Here is a 24,745-nt window from a genome sequence, read left to right on the forward strand (position 1 = left end):
CTCGTCTGTGGTAGGGTTCTCCCAGCTTGGCTGTCTAACATAAAAGACCAGCATTGGGCTGCAACACTTACAGGATGTAATTGAAGGCAATGTTCTTTGTGACATGAGGATTTTGAACAATGAGCTTGACGTTTTCGGGGCAGTCCACACAGGCCTGGTACCAGAAGAGCAGTAGTGTCTGAAAATAAAAATAAATATAAATGTTGACAGCAAGTTACGCGCTCTATACATTCAAACAGAAAAAGAAGAAACGGAAAGCACATGTATAATGAGAAAATGCAACTTTTTATTTTTCTGTCTTTAAAGGGACACTTATAAGAAACCCTAAAGCAGTTCAGACTGATAAAGTATTCTTTCAAAAATCATTTTTTGTTAATTTCATGGTAAGAAGTTGTTTGCTAGAAAGTAAAATGAATCCTGAAGACCAAGCACCCGTATGCTAGTGTGACGTCACAACTTTCAAAGTATTTTTCCATATTTGGGATGTTATGGTGCAGTGAATGTTCATCAAACTTGCCAAGTTCAGTCCTTGACTCCTCTAGCATATGATGCAGACCATCTTCATTAATAAATGATTAACTAGGCCCAAGCAAATGCCATCAAAATCCATGACGTCATGGCAAGCTCAAGTGGGAACTTCAAGGCGGCGTCACCCTCCCCGTCTTTCAGTCGTGCGTTTTCTGGCTTATCATTGAACATAATAAAATGAACATATTTTTGGGTCGAATTCGACTTCTCTACACTAAGATTCAACTGCACAGCTGAACTTATTTTTCTGATCAGTGTCTCTTTAAACATTGTCGGCATATTTTAACACGATAGCGTTAAGGGCCCTGTGTCACAGAAAATCCGCTGTCGGTGTTGGCGGAGTTGTCCGTGAGAGAAAAATCATCCCAAACCACACATCCTCAACCACGCAGGCCCTCCGTGTGGCACATAGGTGCTACTGAACTAACTGAATTTCTCAAAGTAAAATGCGTCAGAAAAATCGTAAATTACGACTTGCACACAACTTACAGACATGATAGCATCGGACTGTAATTTGACTATACAAGCAACGCCTCCTATATCTATATGCCTGGAACGTCGCTCTCTTTTCCATAGGAAGCTCTCTGCCAAGTTTTGCGCCCATGCGCCGCAGGACGGCGCGTGCCACCGTACCGGTCTCCATGACAACCACAGCCGCCGCCGCCGCCGAAAGCTCACGACGCGCCAGCCGCTTGGCTGCCGACGTCGCTCCCGGTAGCCGCGCCACCGGCGTGTTTACAAGGGCTGGCCGCAAGAGGCGCTCGCCACCGTACCAAAAGGAGGAGAGTACAGGCGAGGGAAGGGCAGCGCGTTTGCGGCTCACGTTCCAGGCATAGTACATTATAGGAGGCGTTGATACAAGAAATATAATTGTTATGCGGAAATTTGAACACAAGCCCCTTTTCCGGCTGCCGTTTGAGGTTTGGCACGGCTGCGCACAACCCCTGGGGTCGGCCCACACATGAGCTCATGTTTCTACCAGAAAGCTCGCCTTCGTACATAGCATTTGCCGCCAGCGTTTGCACGTAAACATTACGGTTACATAAGCTGCAGTTGCCAGGAACGTTTTAATGCCATTAGGTTCTAGTATGTAAAGAACGTAAAAGCAGAAACAGAAAAGTTTTGTACAGAAGCGGGTTCAGAAGTCTTCCCAGCCGTATCAGTTCAGAATCTCAGCTGTTCTTAACACCGCATAGACTCATACAAGGGATGCACCCCCAACTTGGCAGCCCAAAATTTTGAGAAAAAGAATTTTCCAATGGAGAAGCACTTTTGTTTAGTGCCCTGCATACTTCTGTGCTACTAGATGGTGAGAGCTGTACGTTGATCTACGTTGCACCCAGCAATCTGGGGCGTGCACGAGTCAAAAGTCTTGGTTTCGCGTAAAAACGACACCTAGACTAAAGTGTGAAAAACAAAGTGTGGCCCTCACACGAGTCCATACGGTAATAAGGTCAAACAACCGTTTTATAAATTTTATCACCTGCTTATTATGATGAACAGGAATGGCTGGCTCTGACAGGCCTGGCTGGAACAGGCTCCAGAGGTCAAGAAAAAAAGGGCTAAACTGAAATTGAGAGCAAGAACACAAAAACGAAGGTCAATCCGTGAACACCATTCACTTCCAAGAACAAATATTTCAGCAGGGCTGGCCATTTGCAAACTGGCAAGTCAGAAATGTTGGAAGATAAACTATAGTCGTGCCTCATTATGACCTTAATTAACACAGACAACTTGTGCATTATGGGAAGCTATGACAGGGACATCATTTATCTAGTGGGAACCTCCTTAACATACAAAACTTACTGTTAAGACAATAGAAAGGGTGAAAGGGACAAAATTCCTGGGGAGTCCTTGCAAGAAATTGAGGCTTCCCTATTAACGAGGCAAGGGACTGTACACAAGAACAGTACTTGTGCAAGTGACCTGGAGATGACCCTCTTCCAACATTTGCACCACCAATAACAAACACCTCATGGAATGAGTTCCTCTGTCAAAATAGCATGCCTACAATGCCGCAAACTTACCATTAATTTTTCTTGCTTTCCTACAAGACAATAGGTGAGTACTGCAAAGTAGTACATCAACTTGGCAGTGCCATGAACAGCGGGATCTGAAATGGAGTCACAAGCTGGCATGAGCAAAAAGAAACAATACATAAGCAACGTTTAAGGGACAGTGGGCACGTTACATCTTCAACCCTTTACGGCATGCAACAGAAGATGGCAGAAATGTTTCCATGTCACATGACTTACCAACATACACTTTTGCTTTTTTGAGCAATCGCAATAGGAACTGGTACACCTGCATCGCAGCAAAAAAAAAAAATGTTTATTACAATTTCGGAGTGATTTAGTAGTTTCATTGAACTTTAATTTGCAGTGCCCAACTTACCTGATGCATCACAGAGAGAGCTTCTGGGCTCATCTGAAACAGAAAGGCTTGCAGTTACAACCAACAAAGAAATTATAACTGGTCTTTGGAAGCTATTACAAATTTGAATATTAAGTTAAACATGAGTACCATGTCTGCAAACAGTCTCAAGACAACGCACTAGCTACATAAACAGGTGGAATGAAAGGTCAGTTGACCTCAGCTAGTTACTGCCATTATTAGACGGTAATAGTCATGGCAGCTGCTGTCGTCAAAGACCAATCATGCGCGCTGTATACTGGCGGGCAACTGCTGTAGTACGGCAAAATGAGATCGTCACCAATTAGCTGAATTTGCTACCCTGATTCGTTGGTTGACCTCAGTCGGTAACCAGCACGGTAATTTCCCCTGCCAAGAACCAGCCCTGCAGCATGAATTGGAGTGGGAAACTGCTGCGTGGCCAAAAAGCTATTGGTTACAATGGATCATTACTAACTAGCCCAAATTGTCATCCCACAGAAACTTAGCTGACCTCAGTAATTGACACTAGTAACTGGTACAGTAGAACCTCATTATTTTGGACTTCACGGGACTGGCAAAAATGTCCAAGTTAACCGAATGTTGAATTATCAAATATATCAACAAAACAACACACAAATGCATACTAGACCAAGCCGCCTCTATTTGATAAATAAATCCACAACCCCCACTTCTATTTCGCACAAAAACAGCACGGAAACTGCAATTATCATCTCGTGACTGACAAGCGCTCGCAGTGGCGAGGGCCTCACGACTTCCTTTGCAGTACGGCCGTGGCATGAGACTGGCATTTTCATCCAACTAGATGTGCTCGATGTACTTGTCTCTAGCGCGCGCACAATCTCAACAATTTTTTCACCACTGAGCTGGTTGGCAACAGATCGTCCGTGGTAGAGTCGTGCTTCATTCTCGATGCGTTTTCCTATGTTTGTGACATCATGCGCACCTCGCACTGAGTTAAAACTACTGCTTGCTGCAACTACTGCTCAGAGATTCATTGCAATTATCAGTGTGATCGGACGGCAACCATGCATTTCCGAAGGCACGGCCGACGCGAGTCATGCGTGGCGGTAAATGCAACATAAAAGCATTCACACCGATGACTGTGCCAATGAAGACTCCGCCGCTCAGTTTCCACTTGATGCCAGCGCCGCTTTTGCTCCTTTGAGTCGCACATTTTGTCGCGCTTGGCGCATTCCGAGGGTCATCCAAATGAACTGGTGCATGGCCAAATACGTCCAAAGTAACGCAAGTTTGATGCCATTAAATAATGCATTCACTTGCAGGGACCAAGGGGCGAGTCCAAATTATCGGAATTTCTTAACTAATGAGGGTCGAATTAACGAGGTTTTACTGGAATTGACACAGCAACTGCCACCATCAAGAAACAGCCATGCACAGTGAATAAACAAAGGTGGGCAACGAGATCACGGTGACCTGAACAGCAGGCTCAATACAACACATCGTAACAAAATGCATATATGTGTCAAAGCACAGACTCACAAAGGTACATACAGGTAGCTCTTTATGTGGAGCCAACCCATTCCTCCCCGAACGGAAGGCCTGTCGGAATTGGGAACTTGGCACTAGGGAAACCAGCAACAAGGCTGCCACTGCAAAATCGAGAGAAACATGTAAATTACTAACGGTTAGGCATTTCATTTTTTGGACTTTATGCAAGAGACAGAGATTCACAATTATATGTAACGCTTCCTTTTGATGCTGTAAAGCAAACTTTTAAAAAAGAAAAACGAAAGAAAAAAATTTTTGTCCACCAGATGACGCCAGTGTTGGCGACGTGGAATGCTCCACTACTAAAGGCCTCCTTGAGGAGATGCGTGAAGTGGGGCTGTAGTTGTTTTGTGCGCATCAACATAAATGGACAAAAGTAAACCAGTCTTGTGTAATGGTGCGTGACCAACAGGTGGTCGTCGACGAAGCAAACGCTGGAAGTGCACAGCCACAGCTTTCAAAAGAGAGGCCCCCCCACGAACTCACCATTGCGCACCCTCTGCAGGGCATGGGCGATAAGAAACTTCTCAACCCAGACGTCCATGCTCTGGAGGACCCACGAGTGTGCCAGCTTGTTCCGAGGCACTTGCATTGTTAACCACTCGAGGCACTGCAGCGGGCAGTACTCGGACGCCTGAACCAGGGGAGACAGAAGGAGGAAAAGATTGGACTCGGTCGAGCAATTGAAGACTCGGGGTAGCAGCAGACTTTAAAGTCCTACAGGCTACTTTAAGGAAATCCCAAACACAAATCACTACGAAGCAAGTGCCAAGTGGACAGGTGTTTTTTTTTTTTTTTCTCTTGTTTTACACATTCTTTCTAAGTAACTGTCAAGTAGATATAACTTCAGTGCTGACTCTGACTTCGAATACAAGGACTAGTCATAGCCTGTAGTGATAACTGAAAAGGTAGTTTAAGCTTTTCAGCCCACAAGTATTTTGGTTTAGTTAACCATGCATTCAATGTGTTTCTGCTAAGCTATACTTCCAATAAGATCAGAAAATTTTGACAGTTCCTTGATATATTTGTAAAGGTCACCTACTGTAAACATGTAGGTCCTTTACAAGCTTTGGCAATTATATTGTCTGCCACAACTGAGATAAAAAATAATAGTAAAATAAAGAAAGGCGAGAAGATACTAATAACAGGCCTTGCACACTTTTCATAATTTTGAAATCCAGACTAACCACATGAGAGAGGTGCGCCGGTACAAGCAGCCACTCTGCCCTGACAAGCCAGAGTTGCTCTTCTCACAAATGAAAAGCTGCACGAAGTAACGAAGTGCAACGCATTCGTTTGCAGAGTAGGCGGAGAAGTCAGTTCGGACGGCAAACAATTGACGGACGCCAGGCTAAGCCTTTGCATCAGGCACAAATGAAAGTTGCTGCAGACAGTTTGTGAGAGGCCGATGGGTTCCCTTACCTCCCAGACGCGCTGTAGGACAAGCGAAGTGAAAGGCGGCATGCCTGGAGGCCCTCCAGCAAATTCCACCAGCATTGACAGCAGCTTGAAGAAAGGTCCACTAGCCTGTCACAAGTCACGTCACGACGAGTGTCAGGACACAGCCCAACAGACATCCCGACAGATGTCACAACACCAACAACAGTGGTGGCAATGTAACGCAAGAAATTTGACATTACTGGTAATGTCTATTCACAGGGGCGACAAAAACCAAGGCGACATTAGAAAACCAATAAAACATTCACAAGGTGACACGCTTTGCCAATCACATCATTAAATTCCTGTCTCAATCTACACCAGCATGTACTTGAAAAATTCACCGCCTACATTTCCTGGGAACTAAGTTCTTTTCCTTGTGGTCTCTCGGAGATTGTATCAAAGCGGTTGTACCGTATTTAGGCAGCCAAACAGAAAATTGATTAAATATTTCAACGATGAAAGTAAAGACTCGTACGAAAAATACTCAATCACTTACCTCAGGCTGCTTAGTGACAGCTGAGAAGATCATGTTGACAATCTGGTCAAAAAAAAAGCAAATGGAACAACCAGTAAGCACAGGGCACACGTGAGAGCTACGAAAAGAGGAAGGCTGTTAAAAATGAAATCTCACATGAGGTGCAAGAGACTCGTTCCAGCGACAAAGGCTCAGGATCAAGTTGCAAGTCTGGCGCAGGCAGATGTTGTCCCGGATTTGGTGGTACAGAAATGGAAAGCCCTGAAGTCGCAAAGTGTTTTTTGAGTTCACTTGCTTAACCGATAGAAAATATGTGCTTTAGAGCATCCACGCAAAAAAGAAATCAAGGTTTGCGAAAATTTTCAGTATGCGCAAACCACGGTGCCTAGCTTTAGGGCTTTTTGAATGTTCGATTTATTTGAAACAATACAGGTTCGGGATTGTTGTAATTCCACATTAGCTTCTAGCACACAAGAAGCATAAGGACAGCACAATAGCTGCAGACAAAGCATTCTGTTTTCATTTGTTTGTTTGGCCTCAACACGCATTGTCATTCATCTCACTGGCCTCAATAGGTTATGTGCAAAATTCTACAAGTGGGCTTCTCGCCATCTCATCTAATCTAGTCAATATGGCAGACCATAAACTAGAATACTCCATAAAACGTCAGCAGGATGAGCTGATGCCACTATGCCACCAGAGAAAAATTGTCCCTGCCACAGAAAAACTATTAGGCACAGAAAAAAGCTTTATAAGAAGTAAAGTAGAGATTGTGGCCTGATATGATAAGCTTTCGTCTTCTTTCGTAAAAAGACAGAACGAGCTGGCTGAATACACAGCCTGTTTTATCTGCAAATTTAATAACCTCAAAGATTGAGCAAGTTACTCCTAGATGATTTCTTCTCAGTTTTTTGGTTGTGTCTTCGTTCAAGAAGTCGCATTGTCATACGGCAGTTTTCGGAGCACACAATTCACGAAGAAGCTAAAATTCCTCTTGACGTCACTTCCCTATTGTTGTGTGGTTGTGCAGTTGGTTGCGATACAACACCTATATGGCCTAAAATTTACATAAACAACATGGTGACTATAGGAGGAAGCATTCACTGCACCTTTCAATTCAAGGGTGGCTGCGCTGGCTACAACGAATTTTAGTTTTTATTGTGATAGCAATTATACAGACACTTCAGCTTCCCCCATGGTGTTGGTTGGCAATGATCATGTCCTGGCTTAGAGTGGCAAAAGGCAGAGAATAAAAACAATGATAGCGTTCACACCATGCAAAAACAGGAAGAGGAAAGAAATAAAGGAAGTGTAGCCACGAATGCGTCTCCCGTACCTTTCCTCCCGTGAGGGCGTTGTAGTCCGACTGGGAGAGCTGCAGCCGGTGGTCCTCGGCGCGCGACTTCTCCACCAGCAGGAGCACCAGGCTCACCATCTTGTCCAGCGAGGCCGGCCGGCACTTGGACACGGGTGCACCTCCTTCCTCTTCCTCTTCCTCGTCCTCTTCCTCAGACACCATCTCAACCTAGGTGGCCGGTGGCAGTGCACACGTCTCAGGCAGGCATCAAAAATGAAAGCTTCGAACAGGCGCGAAGCCAGTTTAAAGGCAAGTGCAAGGGTCAAAACTGATTGCAAACCTTGCTAAATGGTGCGGGACTCTCAGATTCTTTGTAAATTGTTGTGGCTACAAACACAGATATGGCACAGAGCTTGCTGTTAATTTGCATGACCTACAGTGCCAAACACGGGAACAAAACATCCTTGTTTGCGCTTTAGTATTTAGCAATGCGGTAGATATTCGGCTCTGCCAAGATGTGCCACAAGTCATGCAAACAACTAGCCAAGCTTCTTTTTTTATCGTGTCGCAGAACAGTCTGTTCTGCGACATGATACTGGTGCACCTTACATTTACACATACACACACAGCTGGTTCTCTTCAATAAAGCTATGGCATCAGACAAGTAGGATGTTTAGTAGCTGCCAGCAACTACCATCGACGGCACTCCAGTAGCTGCACTATTTACAGGCAGTGGTGCCTAGATGAATGCCGGCCAGAAAAACACCACGAGAGGAGGAAAAGGTCTGCTGCCTCAGCTACTGCTATTGCTAGGTGCAAGTATGCAAGAAAAGTTCATGGCTAAACCATGCGCAATGCAGGCCAACATGTGCCTCTCTAGTGCTGCTCACATAGTCCAACTTGTGGCCCAGGTAGAAGGAGACAATGGTGGTGATGGCCTCGATGGAGAGCAGGAACTGGCACTCCTCCTCGCCCATCTTGGCAAATTCCAGCAGGAAGGCAAAGTACTCGGTCAGGTGCCGCAGGTGTTGCTTGGCACCGTGCTCGATCTGTTGACAGGAGCAGCGGGAGGTAGTAGGGGGCAGAACGAGATTCAAATGAAGGTTCAGGAACCGCAGCACAAACATAAACTCGCGAACTTTAGCCAAGCATGTTCCATACCATGTGCACACCAAATCTGTCAGCTTCAATTGTATGCCAAGACTAGAAAATGAACAGTTGGCGTTTTAGACCTACCATAACGCATTAGGAGATAAATGTTTATTAAACCTGGGGTACAGTGCCCTGGACAGGCTAGCCGACGTTTTCACAGGTGGATCTATGTTTTTCACCAACGTCGGCCAGTCTGCCTGAAGCACTTTACCCCTGTTTCCCAACTTTTATCTCACAATGCGTTTCCATCTGTCGCCCCCATCTTCACTTCGGATTTTCATAACACATTATGGTACCTTGGTGAAAGGCACTCATTTAAAAAGATAAGTACAATTTCTTCATTTTTCAAGTAAACTGATAAGTGGTCACCCAGTGCCTCTGATCAAGTACTAGATAGGCTTGCAAATTTATGCAAGGCAAAAACATTTTTATCAGAATCAAACAGCAACCAGCACATTCACGTCAATGAAAGGAAAGCCAATTTCTTACTTAATAGTAAAAAAAAAAAAATTGCGGGGCTTGCATCACTGCTACGGCAATTCTAAAATTTTCCTGGTGTTGACCCTAAATAACTTGCCACTCCTTCAAAGTTTTCACGTGCCAACACTGAAAGGGTCTGTACTTGTCTGGCTGTTGACACGCACCCCTGTGCATGCCCGAGATAATTTGTGAATGTGAAACATCCATAGAGCGGTTTCACCATCTGCTTTGAAGTTGGTTAAACTAAAATGTTACGGTGGGTTTCGGTTTTATGCGGCACACGACGTGACAAAGCTTATTGACTGTCAGTGTTGCTCATGCCTCTCATTTTCTGACGTGATAAACCAAAAGCCCACACATTTTTTTTTCTTAACTATGCAGCAATTCAAGAACTTCTTACGAATTCTGATTCAGAGAAATTCGATACCGACAACGAGGAGTCTCCAAAGGTCAATGACAGCGACAAAGAGGCCATGTTGCTTTTATAACACTAATTACCGTAACTAAAATGATTACTTGCATACTTCTTATTCTTAAAATTGTAGATTAAGGAATTTGCAGAATGTTCAGCAGCAGATCGCCAATAAATTGCACTTGAATTTAAGGCCTCTGTTACCCAGCCAGAAATTGAGTTTGTAGCACTTCAGGAAAAACATCCAGCATCCAAAGGGCTACGAGACAGCCCTGTAAGCCAGTGGCGCATTAAAGGAGACACATCTGAGGAGAGAAGTGTGGCCACACGTGTTAAAAGCTGTTTCAGATGCGACCGTACAACTCACCAGTGCCAGCAGCTTTCGCACAAAGCGAGTGACGCAAGAGTACTGGCCGATCTGGCTGATGTCCACATCTGACGAGTCGTCGCTGCAAAAAGAATGCCATCAAAGAACACAGGAAAAGTAAATTGATGCCATGTCTTTCAAATTGCTGTTGGGCATGTCAAAAAACCTTTTTGATAGTGTCATGCACACAATTTAAACAGTGACAGTGAGTGATTAGCACCCTAGTCACGTGGGTAAATTTAGTGTCACTTCAAGTGACTGCTCTTCACCTAAAGTTCGCACTCCACGAACTGTCAAGTGACTTTCACTAGCAACGTGTGTACATGCAAACTTACATTCCTGACAAACACTAACATTTGACGTCATTTGTGTCAGCTGACATTCAACTGTAAAGTCCTAAGTCTGCTGATGCATGGGAATATTTAAAGGGACACTAAAGGTTACCAGAAACTCAAGTTAAAGTGGTAGAGCAATGTTCTAGAACGTCTAAGGCGTCAATATAATCGCGAACAGAGCTTTAGTAACCGAGAAATTGAGGTAAATGCATGACACGATTTGAGACCCCCCAGCGACATTCCGGTACTAGCCCGATGACGAAAGGTCTCCTCATAATTTGTGTTACTAATACTCAACTACTCGTATTAAAAATATCATTTCATTCGATTATAAGCCGGAAAAAATGCTACTTGTCTACGTCTATTCGATTCTAGGAAAAAATAACATTTTGACGTTACCCTTCAGTAATATGGGTGTTCGAAAGGTTTCGTTTTCGCTCGACTCTGCGCCGCGCACGCTATGGCGCACGCTTTGGAGTTTCAGTAGTTTCGTTATCGCGTCGTGCTGTGAGGGTTCTGCTCGCGAAACTTTCATTTGGAACAAGCAGCGAGAAAGCCACGTCCATGTGATGTCGTGGGAAGCCCTCGTTGCTTTCCCGCTCCGGAGAGCCGGTGTCGAGGCCGCCGTCGTAGTACGCAACGACGCCGGCAGTGCGAGCCCTCAGAAGCAGGTCGCGCTCGTCGGTGCTCAAATCGCTGAAGTTGAGCCCACCATCGCGAGCCAATCTGTCGGTGTCAGGGTCCATTGCGACGAGCGTCGAAGTTAGCGTCATAGAATGAAGTACCAGCTTATGGGCGTCTTGCGCTGGAGTGTGAGGTATAGTAGCGGCGCCTGGTGGCGGTGCGGGAAACGACATCTGGGTCGTGCCAGCTTGGGTCGTATTGAGCCCTAACTGTGGCGAAGCACGTTTCTAGGCAGAGTTTTGCGTCGATTCGCACATTTTTATGCCCTGTTGCGAGTGCGAAAAGGCTCGTCGCTTCTCATAGACCACGCCGACCACGCTGCGAGCTCGCTGCAGCCTATAGTTTAACGAAAACGGACTCTCCGTGTGCCGTGGGACGTAACGTGGGACGTAATTCGTTTCTCCTTCCGCTAGCCACCATACTCCCGCTTTCGCTCTGCTGTCGGCTCTGTCTTGGCTCTGTTTCTGGCCGCGCGTTCGCGTTTTGCGCAGAAAAGCCGTAGCGCCGTCTGCGGACGCCGTTCTACTCACCGATGGCGCAACGTCACTATGAGACCATGATGTCAGTTCTCCTCGATCGGAGGGCGGGCGATTTGAACTGCGCTAGAGGTACGCGGACGCTTCAGAACGCATTTTCTCTTAAAATAAGTCTCTCCTTGGCACGAAACAAGCGTTTCGAGGTTTCTGGGATGGTATTTCAACAGTCCACGTTGACTTAATAGTAACCTTTAGTGTCCCTTTAAAGCCATCAGATGCAAACAATATTTGCAAATAATCTGTGTGTGCTTTAGGATCTAATGTGCACTGTCTACCGAAGACTACCCCGGAACAAATACAAGAACAGCAAAAGGAGTACAAAATACAAATTAAGAAGGTCAAATTTTAAAGAGGTTGTTTATTTTTTCTTCAACACGAAGCTCCTATGTATTTTACCTGACAAGTGACAGACAGCGTCTGCACGCATTCAGCGTGTTATGTCCATCTGGCATGTTGGGTTAAGGCATTGGATTCACACCTGGCTCGAGTCTTGTTTTGACATTGTGCAGATAAGTATCACTCGATTATTTAAACGAGACTTGAAAGTTTTAGGTGTTATCACAAATTTAGGTCAACTGAAGCACTTCTAGAATGTTTTGCACGCACACCGCAAATTTTTTGGGCCTTTGTTTTTTTAAATTTCTGCAGTGCATCGTCAGAGGAACCCAACGTCAATTTGATGTATCAAATGTTCCCTAAGAATGACATACGTTTTAGCTGTGTAGACTGCAAGAAACCAATCTCATTTGACGTGTCGAATGTCATTACCTACAAATTATATTAAAATTTCCCCATATGATAGGTACTGGTAGATAGTTTGTGCCCTTGCGAACATATGCACACACACACGATTCTCTTCCACCCTTGTCATACAAAGACTCTGCTGCGGCGCAAAAAACAACAACAACAAAAAAATGTCGCCAAGATCGAGCGGTCTCACCTGTCAGGGTATGGTTGGAGATAGAGTGAGGAGTGCCCAGGCTGCAGCTGATTGATCACGTGGATACAAAGCCGCTGAAATAGCTGAAATTAAATAAAGATCTGAGGGAAACGTTCGACCAAGCAACACGTCAAGTGAAAACATGTCCCTGAATTAGGCACAGACCAGCAAGCCCCACCACTGTTTTTGTAACAACATCAAGTGCCAAGATAAGATGGCGTAATATTAAATGAGAGCTGAGGCCTTGCAGGACTTCAATGTCATAAAGGAGCAGAACAAAAGCTTGAAAAGAAAAAAAAAAATCAGATGTGAAATTTCAAATTTATGAACAGTTACTAACACATTACTGGACTAAAAGTATCCTTCTAGCAGCTTCATAATTTCAAGCCACCACTCCAAGAAAGGGGTACCTTACCTGCCTCACCACCTGATTGGGACACTTGATCAGAATTTGCACGGGCCAGCATTCATCCTCGGCCATGTGATCCAAGAACCACTGAAAAGAGAATGGCAAATCACAGGGGCTCAGAGAGAGAAGGCCACAAACTGTCTTGGCTGATATTAAATACTGCTACTATCCGCATGATCATTAATTTGCAGGGTTAGCAGTATAGTGATTCAGGCGCAAGGCTGTTTTAAGAGACCAATGACAAAAAAGACGAACTAGCCAAGACGTCGAATTAATGACGCCAGGCACACAACAGGACGAGAATGGAGACATATGGTAGAACCCCGTTCATATGTTTCTCAAGGAACCGTGAGAAATAAATAAATAAGAAAAGTGAAAAACTGCTAGGAAAACAGAACCGCGAGGAAAGCTGCAAATCACCACAGTAACGTCAGAAACAGCTCTGAACGGCTGCCAGTACCATTTTTAGACGTTTCGGCACTCGTACTGTGACAGGGAACGGCACATACACGCATGTACAATAAAGGGACATGGACGATGTGCTGTGACAGTGACCCCTTTCAACTCTTGATATGCTTCACTGCATCTTGCGGGAAGCGTCGCTTAAAAAATTTCAAAAAGCAGTTAGGACAAATATGTTGTGGTGACATTTACCTCGCATGCGGCCTTGCTTGCATTGAACTGCTTCGTCAGAAGTTCAATCCACTGTGCCATGGTAGGCTGCACGAAAACAACAGGTACCACGATTCACTCACAATGAGCAGTTCAACCTGTTCATTACTTGTATGTCAGTTTGTTCCAAGGGTTTAAGTGAACTAAGTGCAATGCTCAAGCTTCCAGGAGAGAAACAAGCCTGCGGTCCCTGTGAACCCATGACGTAACTTCCATACAGCTACCAGCTTCCAGATGCGGTGGAAGCTCGTCCACCCTAACATACTATATGCAATTATATCAAGACAGAAAAAAAAAAACAAAAAGAACAGAAAAGCTGCTATGCTGCAGTAATTTTCCCTTCTACAAGCCTGTTCTGTCTGGTTTAGAATCGCTCGTGTCACAATCATCTAGTTAACCCCTGAGGCAATTGCTATGATAGTCACAGGCTACCACATCTGACAATTGCACTAGCCCCCACACACAAGACGCGCATGAAAGAGAACTTGCCTTTTCCTTGGCATGAATCAGGGTCTCGAGCACAAACGATGTTCCCAGCTGCGCGGCCAACAATGTAGCTTCTTCACCACATGACAGTGTTTGAGGTATGGAGCCGCACATTTGGTACAGAAAGCTAAAAGAAACAGAAGTCAGCAGTCAGCAAAAGCGTAGCCTTTGAGATCGGTTTCCGTTACTCAAAGGGAGTTGTTCCTGGGGTGCCGATTTGTACGCCACCTAATTAACATTACTCACAGCAGCATGCATGCTCAAGAAATGACCACAGAAAGGCAGAATTCTAACACTAAAAAGTGCTTGGATGGCTGCTGCCTCTGGCTTGGCCGCAACTATGCTAATCTAGTTCGTTATTTAATTTCTTTAAAAGATTCCATAACCTAAGAGTAAGTTGACTGCCCTGTCGTGCATATGTTGAGAAGCACACTCACTTGAAGTAAGTGTGGTCAAATATGCTCTTGTCCTGCAAGAACTGCATGTTGTCTTGCCAGATCCACTGAAAAAAGAAAGAAAAGAGAGAAAGACAGATTTAGATACCTTTGGCATCCTGTGCAATTTTACTGTGCAAGGCAGTGTAGTACTGGGTATAACTGCTTCTGCTTGTAGCGCTCCATCACAAGTGAAACATGCCTGCGTTTCACCCCTCCACTTCACTTTATCGTGAGTCAGCCCATTATGGGCAATAAATTATGAGCACGCTAACCTACCACATGACCTTGAAATTTTGCAGATCTCATCTTTACTTCTTCGACGCTATGCCAAATCCTATCTCATATGTCTCTCAGCCTGCCCATGGTAACAATTTAAAGTGTGCATACCTCTGGCTGCTACACTACGGTTTGACTAAACTTCCATTTCCTAGGGCATTCCTGGTATGACCAGCTAAAACCACCATCACTGTTCAAGTTGATCTGCAATTTTTATAAAGTTACTCAGTGAAAAAAATGTGGGAAACGAGGTGAATCTGGAGCAGTTAAGAGAGTTCCTTTTCGGCAAGTGCACTTTTAAAGGAGTACCGACATAATATTTACGACTTTCTTTCTCTTTTTTTTTTTTAATGAAGGTCCTGGACCTTTAAACTCCAGAAAAAATAATGGCAAGCTTCAGAGCACTCTCAATAATTTACTCTGACTGCTGTTCTACAAACCAGTTTTGATTTTGTTTAATTGCAGCAGGACACTGCAATGTCTTGGCAGTCGGAGCCAGCTTGCTTATTATAGTTAAACTACTATACTGGCCCAAGTAATCAGTAGCAGCATATCAGATGATCGATTGAGCTGGAGCTCAATGTGATAATGAGACAATGTCCTGCTCTCACAAGACCAACTTTTTTTTATGCCATGGCACATACACATCCCGATAAACGAAACCAAAACTGGCCACAGAAAAGCTGTCACGGCTTTGTATTAGAAAAAAAGCAGAGAGAGACATTATCGTTCATATCACAAAGTTTCTGAGACATTAGACTATGGCTAGAGCAACTGTGCTAATGCAGCTAGGAAGTTACTGTAACACACCACTGCGGTGAAAGCCTTACAGGTATATACAAAGAGAGAATGGTCTCTAGACAAGATGTTCAGAGCAGCAAGCGAACACACAAAAAGCAGTTTGTTTAACGCTGCTGAAGGCGCTCACCTCTGCCAGTTCAGACGGCAGTCTCAACGTCATCTCCGGCTTTGCTTCCAGAGATGTTTCGGCAGGCTTCTCGGATGCAGTCTGTGCGGCGGACTTTTTACTGTCTGGCTTTTCTGATGAACACCGTTCGTAAAACAGCATGTAGGCGCTGTTGGTCTGCAATTTAAAACAATGCCTTGTCTAATGCAGTCCTTTAGCTTCTTTTTATATATATATATATATATATATACATACAATGACAACAAAGAACAGAATAACGAAGAAGATAGAAGAAAAAATTTATGCTTATAGTAATTTTTTCACAGTTTTTGACATCATACAACAGTGTTTGATAAAGTCTGCTTGGTGAGGTTAAGACTAAGAAACCAGCTCACCTAAGCTGACCAGCTGGCCTCTAGTGTGTCTGTGCGGCATTCATTATCTCCAGAAGTGTAGGAACAGCGGAAAAAAATACTAGGATCGAAGGCAAGGAAGACATCACATGAGTGCTAATTAACAATTATCTTTGTTTATTTCATTGTGCAACAAAGACAGTTGTTAAGGGCTGTAGACTGTTGGGCTAACTGGCATTGCATGTTGATCATTGTGCTGAGCGGAAAAATTGCAGGGAAAAAGAGAGGCCAGGAGGGCAGAATTCTGCACATATTTTTAATCAGTTAGTCGGCACTCAAAGTGGTCTTTCTTGCCTCCGTACTCATTTTTCGAGCCAATCCCACGCCTTCCAAGATAAACCATCTAGTCCAAGGTCGCAAGCTCTTGCATTTCACTAAGTATTGCATTACACAAGATAACTCTATACATAAATCCATCCGATTCCTCACACCCTCATATTTTGTGTAAGCGAGCTCTGCAAATAGTGTGCAAAACTAAGGCTATAACCAATGAATTCTGGCTGACCTTATTAATTGTAATACTAAACCAAAAAAGTAACAAGGTGCACTGTGCTGGTTGTGTACACCAATGACAGACAAAGCAAACCCAAGAAAAGCATCAAATTCACACAAACCTTCTCAAAGGAAAAATCCATGAACTTGTCTGTGACAGAGTCGTAGGTCTTGCTCTGTGAATAAGACAAACATAGGTTCACACGAATGAGACTAAACTAATAACATTCAATGTTAGCTTAATTATTCTTTTTCAGTTCTAAAAGTTGAGGCCTTTATTTCTCAACCACAGCAAGCATGTTCCTCACCGTCATCTCTCCTCCAAAACATTCAGCCGCAATGTGTGAGGGGTCAAAAGGCTTGACTTCTGCATCATTGAACAGGAACCTGGGAGAGACGCATTTGAAGAGCTGGATTAATCTTTTATAACTCGATAAAATGACAATGTTCTCTGCATAGCATGAGTACTGAGATCAGTCACTATAGTCGATGTGTCGCTGTGCTCGTGGCGTCAAGGGTTCGTGACAGAATACCATCACATGCGTCAAACGTTAATGAGCCTGCCTTAAATTGCAGATCTGAAGTTGCACTTCTTTGATCAGTCAATAACCACACAATGTGACTCTACATTATTGTGTTGCAAAACATTCAAAGCAAACACAAATACAAGTTGCAGGGTTTAATGTGCAAAACCTATGTATGAGGGACACCATAGCAGGGGGCTCCAGATTAACATCAATTATCTGGGGTGCTTCAGCGTAGACCCAAAGACACCCCAGTACATTACACTTTTCCATTCCACTTCCATCAGAACGCAGACACGATGGCTCGCACTCAAACCCACAACCTCGCACTGCAGTGTAGTAAAATGCCATAGCCATTGAGCAACCACATAGGCTGCAATTAGAGGTACGAAAAAAAAAATAATAATAATAATGCTCTGCTCAAATGTAAAACACCAGTAAATGACACTCCAAACTGTACTACGTGGTATTTCTTCTCCACTAGGAACTAAGAGGACTCACCACTTGTCCTTGCCAGGGTTTTGCCGCTCTCGGATGAAGCTGTAGTAGTGGCCGCCGTCGGCCGTGCCTGTGTGCACGGTCACGCCTATGAGATCGTACTCGTAGCTTCCAGCGTCTTCCTCCGGGGCTTCTTTCTTTTCCTCCCCATTGTCTGCGCACAGTCAATGAATGAACAGCAAGATGCAAATTTTCTCACTGTTAGACATAAACAGCTTAACTCCTCACATATGCACGGCCCACTTTACCATGTATAATGTAGTACGCATGCATGAGCATTTAGGGAAATCCCTTCTGCAGGATTCAGCACAGTGGAGGAAGCTTCAAGAAAGAAAATGCTGTCATCCAATCAAGAGTAGCACAAAGCTAGAGAGAGAACATGTTAACTTTAGACTAGGTAAGCATAGCACAGATAAAGCAGGAAAAAATAAGGAAGGAGAAAAAATAGCACGCATTACTTTAAAGCCTGCTTTGAGTACAAACCTTTACAGTCGCCGACCGATTTTCCGGACTCCAAAAATTCGGACATGCCCGATTATTCGGTCAGCTTCGCGGCACCGCCATTCTCCCCATAGACCATAATGTATAACAACTGCCGAAAGTTCGGACACCTTGCAACCTCTCGTCTGATTTTTCGGACACTCCTTTAGCTAACTCGGTCGAGAGCACCATGCACCGACTCTGACCGGTGCATGGTTCGACTTGCTGAACGCCATTTTTATTTTGAACGGAGCTTCCTTGCTGCCCCACGAAGTGGCGCTACTAGAAATCCCCGCTCATCATCATCGTTTCTGCCTGGTTAGATAGAGCGGCTCTGCAGCAGTTCCGGTTTCAGCTTAGTAAGCCATGTCAAGACAATCCAGCAGCTGATTTGTTTCCTCGCGCAAGACGCTGCGAGCAGGCCGCGTTTTTCGTTTGTGCGACTGGTGTCGGCACGGTGGTGTTTGCTTAGTGTGCTGTGTCGAGGTTTCGGTGATCCAACGCGGCATACGTAAACATCGCGTCAAGGGTCTGATGGCGCCGACAGTGCCCGCGCAGACTGCGCTGGGGAATGCCGGCAAGCGGGTGCCGGGAGGCCTAAGATTTGTCGCCTTCCGATGTGACGCGGAAAATGTTCTGCCGAGACCTGCGCAGTGGTGGCATTGCGATTCCGGACACCGTCTCATTTGACAGTTTCATAGGTGCTGACACTGCTGTATTGACATGCGCAGAACTCGACGACGACAAGATCATTCGTTAGGTTTCTGCTGCACCGCCGGACGATGACTCAGAGTCGGAAGATGACGCACCATGTGCTACGCTGCCGTCGCATGCGGAGCGTGTACAAGCAGTGACTGTGCTTTCAGCCGCCAATAGTGACCGTACGACCCTCTCCGAGATTCAGGCTTATCTGATTACGCGTAAACGGAACAGTGTGCAACGGCGCATTCACGATTTCTTCCAAGGCTACTGCCGAGCCCGAATAAGTGCGTGGAAATAAAGGATTTCATTTTTTTTTTCTTAATCTGTTTTTTCGGACACCTGTTTATTCGGACATTTTCGCAGTCCCCGTGAGGTCCGAATAAACGGTCGGCGACTGTAATGGGATACATAGACAGTTTATGAACAATAATTTACCATAAGAAGTGGCACAAATTGACACGTAAAACAGCGTTTTTAGATCACAGTGACTTCTGCAGAGACTTGCAATTGCCGATGTCGCGAGTGGCAATCCATCTCAGGGTTCATGCGGAGTCAAATGTAATTTTTGCACGGAGGCTGCTCTACACCTACGATATCTGAAACTAGGCGTGTATGTGCGGCCCAAGATTTTGCTGCAGCTGGCCCTTAACCCGTCCACACCTACACACCTTGCCGTGCCTGGCTGGGGAGCAGGTTGCTCTCCATGTAGTTGGACATGTCCAGCCGTAGGGGAAAGGAGAAGTGGGTGTTCACTTTCTCCTTCATCATAGTCACCATGTTGAAGGTGTAGCGCATGGTGTTGAAGCAGAGGATGCGCGGAAGCCGCTGTATGCAGGCCCTGCAAGAGTGAGCATCCGACGATGGCATTACAGTCGAGCAAGAGCAAGGTGCAACAAATGTGCAGGCACCAGACGATACAGAACAGACAGTTGAGCGTTTTGGTGTTACCATGCTGCCGTTACCGATACCAGCTGCCACAACTGCACACGTGCAGAATTTTACTGGGCTCTTGGCTATCTGTCACTACAGCTTAGATAGTTTACCGGGATGACGTTTACGAAGCTGGGAAACACAAGGGAGAAAATTCAGCCACATCACTAGTCAAGACTAGACTAGGGTAGAAATTCAGCTTTGTTGGTACGACATAATGCAAGTGAAGCACGAAAAAAAAAAAAAAAAAAGAAAGAAAACGAGAGACGGAGGGTATAACACAGCACATGTGTTGGACTGGACAAATTGCAGACAAATCAACATTAACTGATGTGGTGCCATCTTGTGGGTAGAAATCAAAACACTTCTGCGGTTTGGTGGCATCTTTATTTAGGCCTAACATCATCTGAAGAAACAAGCGATCTCAATAGTATTGACAAAACACTGCTAGCAAGAAGTGGGGAGCCTGGGCGCTGCCAGTATGTTATGCAATTACAGTAACCTTTGAACGACACCCCAGTAAGCTTACCATATGGCTGCAGCAAATATTGAGAGCCCAGGAAGCCATGCAAATATGCATTCATGGCAGTTGGCATTACTAATGGTAACAATGGTATGGTAACTCAGTGCCAAAACATTCTAATAATTGTTGTGTGGCAAAGTGACCTCCTAAATAACTTAAAAGTTTTTATGAGTGTATACATGTGAAGCAGCATCACGCACCTCTTTTCAGCCCGCACTTTTTTTCCACACTGGGAGCAGGTGTACATATTGTCACCCTCCAGTGTGTCCTTCACCGTGAGCTCATTCATGGATTCCTGCAAGCAGATGTCAGATTTGTTCAGGCAGTGACACAATGAAACCATGCTATACGAAGTCATATCCAGCCCGAAAATACCTTCCTTATATTAGATATTTGTTAAAGGATATATTTGTTACACACCGATATTGGTGAAATACATTTAAGATTACTTCATTAGATTCAATGATCTGTAATATCCAATTTAGTTATATAAATTGATGTTAGACTGTATAAAGACGAAGCCTTAGCTTGGACCCATCCAATGGCCCTATTCAAATGCTAGTAGAACTATGATGATGGAATCCCGTTTCGTACAATTTCCCAGCGGCAACGTTCGCGGTCGAGAACACAGAGAACGACCAACTACAGTTATGCTTTCTTTTTAACACTTAATACATTCCCAAAAAATACAATCTTTCAGCGCCAACATTCAGTACATTGCCATACTATGATCGTATGACGTGTGATATGTTTTCTGGCTGCGAAATCTCCTGTGAACAAAAAACGGTGCCGGGCACACGTGATCAAGAGCAGCAGGTGCTTGCCCATGTCACATGAAAATGGTGGGACACACTCAGTCATAGGTGGAGCCAGGGGGGATGTCTGGTTGTCCCCCTCCCCCCCCCCCTCTATTGGTGGCCAAACTGCCTAGACACACCTCAGAAGACCAGTAAAATCGAAAGATACCACCCACTTCAGAAATAGATGCCCTAGTTCGAAACTTAGATCCCAATAGCATGGAGAACACTCGCATCATCGTCATACAGATTGGAAGTTAAAGGAATGCAGCACTCACATAAAGATTCCTCATGTCAGCCACTTGGCATCTCAGTGTGTAGAACTCTTCCAACGTCCGACTGATGTGGTTGCAATCCAGGGAAACAACGTTGTTGGACAGCACTCCACAGAAGAGTTGTTTCACCAGCTCTTTCTGCAAGAAACAGAAGTGCCCTTAATTTAAGCGTCTAGGTGACGTTCTCATAGGATCTTTCAAGGACTATTGGGATTAAATTTTTCTCGGGCTAAAATAGATTGGTTATAAATGAGTAGCACATACTGTTGAGGCAACGTCAGCAGAGCTGCTAACAAATTTTTTTTTTTGCTTAGAATTTTTTTTTCTTTTTTCGAGTCTCTAAACTGTACCTTAGAAGACGACACAAAAACCTGGTGGTTAGCGGATATGATGCCCATCCCGAAATTTGGCCTTTGAGATCTTCAGTGACACCCAATCTTTGAGGTCGCGGCAAAGGCACCACACTGGTCTAAGCGTACTGTGCTCTTTGTCATTTCCAACAACCTTGGTAGTGTTGGCACTTTTTGACACGAAAGTGTTTTATGCCGAGGTCCACCATCAACTTCCTGTAATGGATGTGACGTCGGCATGAAAGCATAAAATATGGCCTCTCTTGACAGCAATGGTGTGGCCATCTATGAGTGGTGAAGCAAAGTACTGCATCATGACACTAACGAGCGCCAACGGTGAGCGCTTCGGTAGTCTCAATGCAGCAGAGGCTCCAACGCGGTGTAGCCCGGTGTAGGCGGTGTAAGCCTTCTGCTGATGTGTCAATGCAGTTACCACACACGGTTTGTCTTTCGCGTCCAATTAGCCTGTGATGCCTATGAAGTGCAATTTCATGCATCAGCAGTGTTTACACACTGCCTACTGCTTCGCTTGTGATGGCACCAACTAAGAAAAAAATTTGCCGCCCAAGCACTCCGTGCGGATGGTTCGAAATTTCATTTCAGCTGGCCTTTAAAGAAGAACAGATACACTCTGTCACGTACCAACTGCGGTGTCATCTCTTCCAGCTTGCTTATCAGGTCTGTGAAGAACTCCACCATGTCTTTCTGTTCCCCAGTGTTGAGGGGTTGATGGTCCATTGTGTATGCCTTGCAGAAACTTCGTGGATTGTAGGCTTTTCGTTCACTTTCCTAAAAAGTGTACAAGCAAAGCACGAGTTTATCAGAGCAGATTTATAACGAGTGACAATTGGTGCATAATCAACATCCCATTCTACATATGAAAGGGGGCTGCCAACTATAAAATCGACTTCAAAAGAATTTGTTCATGGGATAGTTTGTGTACTGTTTACGAAAACTGAATATTCGTGGTGCAAATAAACAGGACAGCAAAGAAACGCAATTGACATATGCAGGCGCCAATCTTGAACTGTTAAATTTTGGAACCGCTTCAAACCACGACAATTACTGCATTCTTTATCAGAGATGCTTGCACAGGGACTGCCACGGCTACCTGTCATGGCACAACTGAGATACGTCAACACCGTGATTCTCTAGTAAAAAAATGCATGTGAAATGTAGGGAAAACAGATCTTTTGTAAATTAAACCAGCGTTTTAGAACTCACCAGAAGATATGCAAACATTCGCTGCAGTTCCCTTAGTGTCTGGCCGTGTTTTCCCTCAGCAATCGTCTGAAAAGAAAAATAGAAACAAGTTTCACTGCAATGGGCTAAAAGATGCATGTGCGATGCAAATATTGTGTGACAAAAACTCGAATGCAGGATGACAACGTAACATGATCCATGCTAAAAGAAATTCAAGTGACTGCAACTGCAGAATAAGAGAAAAAAGGAAGGCAATGGTATCAGACCAGTTTCCTCTACGCGGAAGAGCGAAATCAGTGCTGTCAACACACTTGCAAAGTCCCGACACTGTCAGTGCAGGTCGAACGAGGACACGCTACGAAGACGCGCCAGGAAAAATTGTGCCGAGTTCACAATGCTCACCTGTGCCGAGAGGATAGAAGCACGCGCTTGAGGCAGCATGAACAGGTGCTGCATACAAGAAGCGAGGTAGCAGGTGGCCCCAAGGTTGGTAAGACCTACATAGCCGCACTCGGAGCGGCCATCTTCATGAGGCCAGTAGTCCCAGGGATAGGGGCTGTGCGACTCTGTAAACAGGGGGCACACAATGTGGCATCAAAGTGGGAGAGACACATGGCAGCCTTTTGATTGTCTAGTAAGATAAGCAGGCCCAAGAGATGCACAGTCGTTTTAAATGGTTGTTAGGTAAGATAACAGACATGCATGCTTTCGGTTGCCTTCAGTCGCATTCTCATAGGATAACAGAAATATGGACTCCCTTCACTTGTCTTGTAAGATAAGAGATTCAAGTTACGCTCATAGGCAGAGAAGAACATTGGCTTTACCGAGGAATCCTTGGTCTGCTACTTTTGTTCAGAAGAGGACATTCATGCCTACATACATGGATTCCCAAACTACAGTAGAACCTCATTGTGATATGACCCCGTTACTTACAATTTTCTAGTGCCAATGTTCGCGATTGAGAAGACAAAAAATGACCCAATACAGTTACCCTTCTTTTTTACCGGTTCATACGTTTCAGGAAAGCATCTTTCGTCATGAGCATCATGTTTTGCTCTGGCAGCATCACAGACATTGTATTAAGGAATTGCTCACAAGCTCGATTTCGTTTTAGTTTCCTGTCACCACCTTAACACATTACATAAGTAGGAAAACACTAGCAAGCGTCTGGCATTTCGGGCCCCACCCGACATGCATTGAGTGATTCGCGCCAAGTGTGCATGTCAAAACGTCCCGCCAAAATGCCCCACTTGAACCTTCAAGAGAAACTTCTGTCCCCACCCGATTCTTAATGTCCTTGTGGCAAGAGTTCTTTTTTTTTTTTCTTAATGAAAGTATCACCTACGGTACATTCAACAACTAAATACACCCCAAAAAAGCTAACAGCAGCCAGGCCTGGCCAGTTAATGAGAAAACTTGTTCAAGCACTTATGACAGGTTTACATTGAGCTATTAAACAATTTAAACGACAGCACAACTCTGCCACCAAAGAACAACCTTACAAAAAAAAAAAAAAAGAAAAAAGAAAAGCACACTCGCAATGTGGCCTCAAGCTCTGTACAGGAAGCACAGGGCCTGTTAATGCAAGTTACTCACTCGGGCAGTGTTGCTGGAGTAGGCGGGCGTGGATGAGCCGGAAGTTGTCCTCGGAGCCCCGGACTAGTTCCAAGAGCAGGTCATACGCCGCGGCCCGCACCCCGGATGACTTGCACTTTGGAAGCAGGCGCCTCTGGCTGCTCTGGTTGCTCACAGTGAACAGGCAGCCCATTATGCCTAGGGCAAACTCCTGAAATGTCACAGG

The 24,745-nt window shown here is 44.8% G+C and overlaps 1 protein-coding gene across 4 annotated transcripts in view; it reads right to left on the bottom strand.

The window, feature by feature from the left end:
• Nucleotides 1–24,745, bottom strand: part of puf (ubiquitinyl hydrolase 1 puf) — a 100,468-nt gene that overhangs the window by 18,805 nt on the left and 56,918 nt on the right. For 3 of the 4 annotated variants that reach the window (XM_075699458.1, XM_075699455.1, XM_075699457.1), the window contains 29 exons: nucleotides 24,541–24,730; nucleotides 23,347–23,510; nucleotides 22,966–23,031; nucleotides 22,384–22,530; nucleotides 21,395–21,529; nucleotides 20,520–20,614; nucleotides 19,535–19,704; nucleotides 17,688–17,838; nucleotides 16,971–17,049; nucleotides 16,785–16,838; nucleotides 15,779–15,934; nucleotides 14,575–14,639; nucleotides 14,141–14,264; nucleotides 13,634–13,699; nucleotides 12,986–13,066; nucleotides 12,571–12,653; nucleotides 10,076–10,157; nucleotides 8,555–8,713; nucleotides 7,704–7,892; nucleotides 6,524–6,628; nucleotides 6,389–6,430; nucleotides 5,875–5,979; nucleotides 4,939–5,086; nucleotides 4,444–4,553; nucleotides 2,923–2,955; nucleotides 2,784–2,832; nucleotides 2,556–2,641; nucleotides 2,012–2,095; nucleotides 72–178 (listed from right to left, as the gene is read on the bottom strand). In XM_075699458.1, coding sequence (XP_075555573.1) covers nucleotides 72–178; nucleotides 2,012–2,095; nucleotides 2,556–2,641; nucleotides 2,784–2,832; nucleotides 2,923–2,955; nucleotides 4,444–4,553; nucleotides 4,939–5,086; nucleotides 5,875–5,979; nucleotides 6,389–6,430; nucleotides 6,524–6,628; nucleotides 7,704–7,892; nucleotides 8,555–8,713; nucleotides 10,076–10,157; nucleotides 12,571–12,653; nucleotides 12,986–13,066; nucleotides 13,634–13,699; nucleotides 14,141–14,264; nucleotides 14,575–14,639; nucleotides 15,779–15,934; nucleotides 16,785–16,838; nucleotides 16,971–17,049; nucleotides 17,688–17,838; nucleotides 19,535–19,704; nucleotides 20,520–20,614; nucleotides 21,395–21,529; nucleotides 22,384–22,530; nucleotides 22,966–23,031; nucleotides 23,347–23,510; nucleotides 24,541–24,730 — 3,125 coding nt within the window. The remainder of the gene's footprint in view (nucleotides 1–71; nucleotides 179–2,011; nucleotides 2,096–2,555; nucleotides 2,642–2,783; nucleotides 2,833–2,922; nucleotides 2,956–4,443; nucleotides 4,554–4,938; nucleotides 5,087–5,874; nucleotides 5,980–6,388; nucleotides 6,431–6,523; nucleotides 6,629–7,703; nucleotides 7,893–8,554; nucleotides 8,714–10,075; nucleotides 10,158–12,570; nucleotides 12,654–12,985; nucleotides 13,067–13,633; nucleotides 13,700–14,140; nucleotides 14,265–14,574; nucleotides 14,640–15,778; nucleotides 15,935–16,784; nucleotides 16,839–16,970; nucleotides 17,050–17,687; nucleotides 17,839–19,534; nucleotides 19,705–20,519; nucleotides 20,615–21,394; nucleotides 21,530–22,383; nucleotides 22,531–22,965; nucleotides 23,032–23,346; nucleotides 23,511–24,540; nucleotides 24,731–24,745) is intronic. The other variant, XM_075699456.1, reaches the window with a different exon arrangement.

The sequence above is a fragment of the Dermacentor variabilis genome, chromosome 7 (assembly GCF_050947875.1).
Source record: "Dermacentor variabilis isolate Ectoservices chromosome 7, ASM5094787v1, whole genome shotgun sequence".
In the NCBI taxonomy this organism is placed as follows: Eukaryota; Metazoa; Arthropoda; class Arachnida; order Ixodida; family Ixodidae; genus Dermacentor; species Dermacentor variabilis.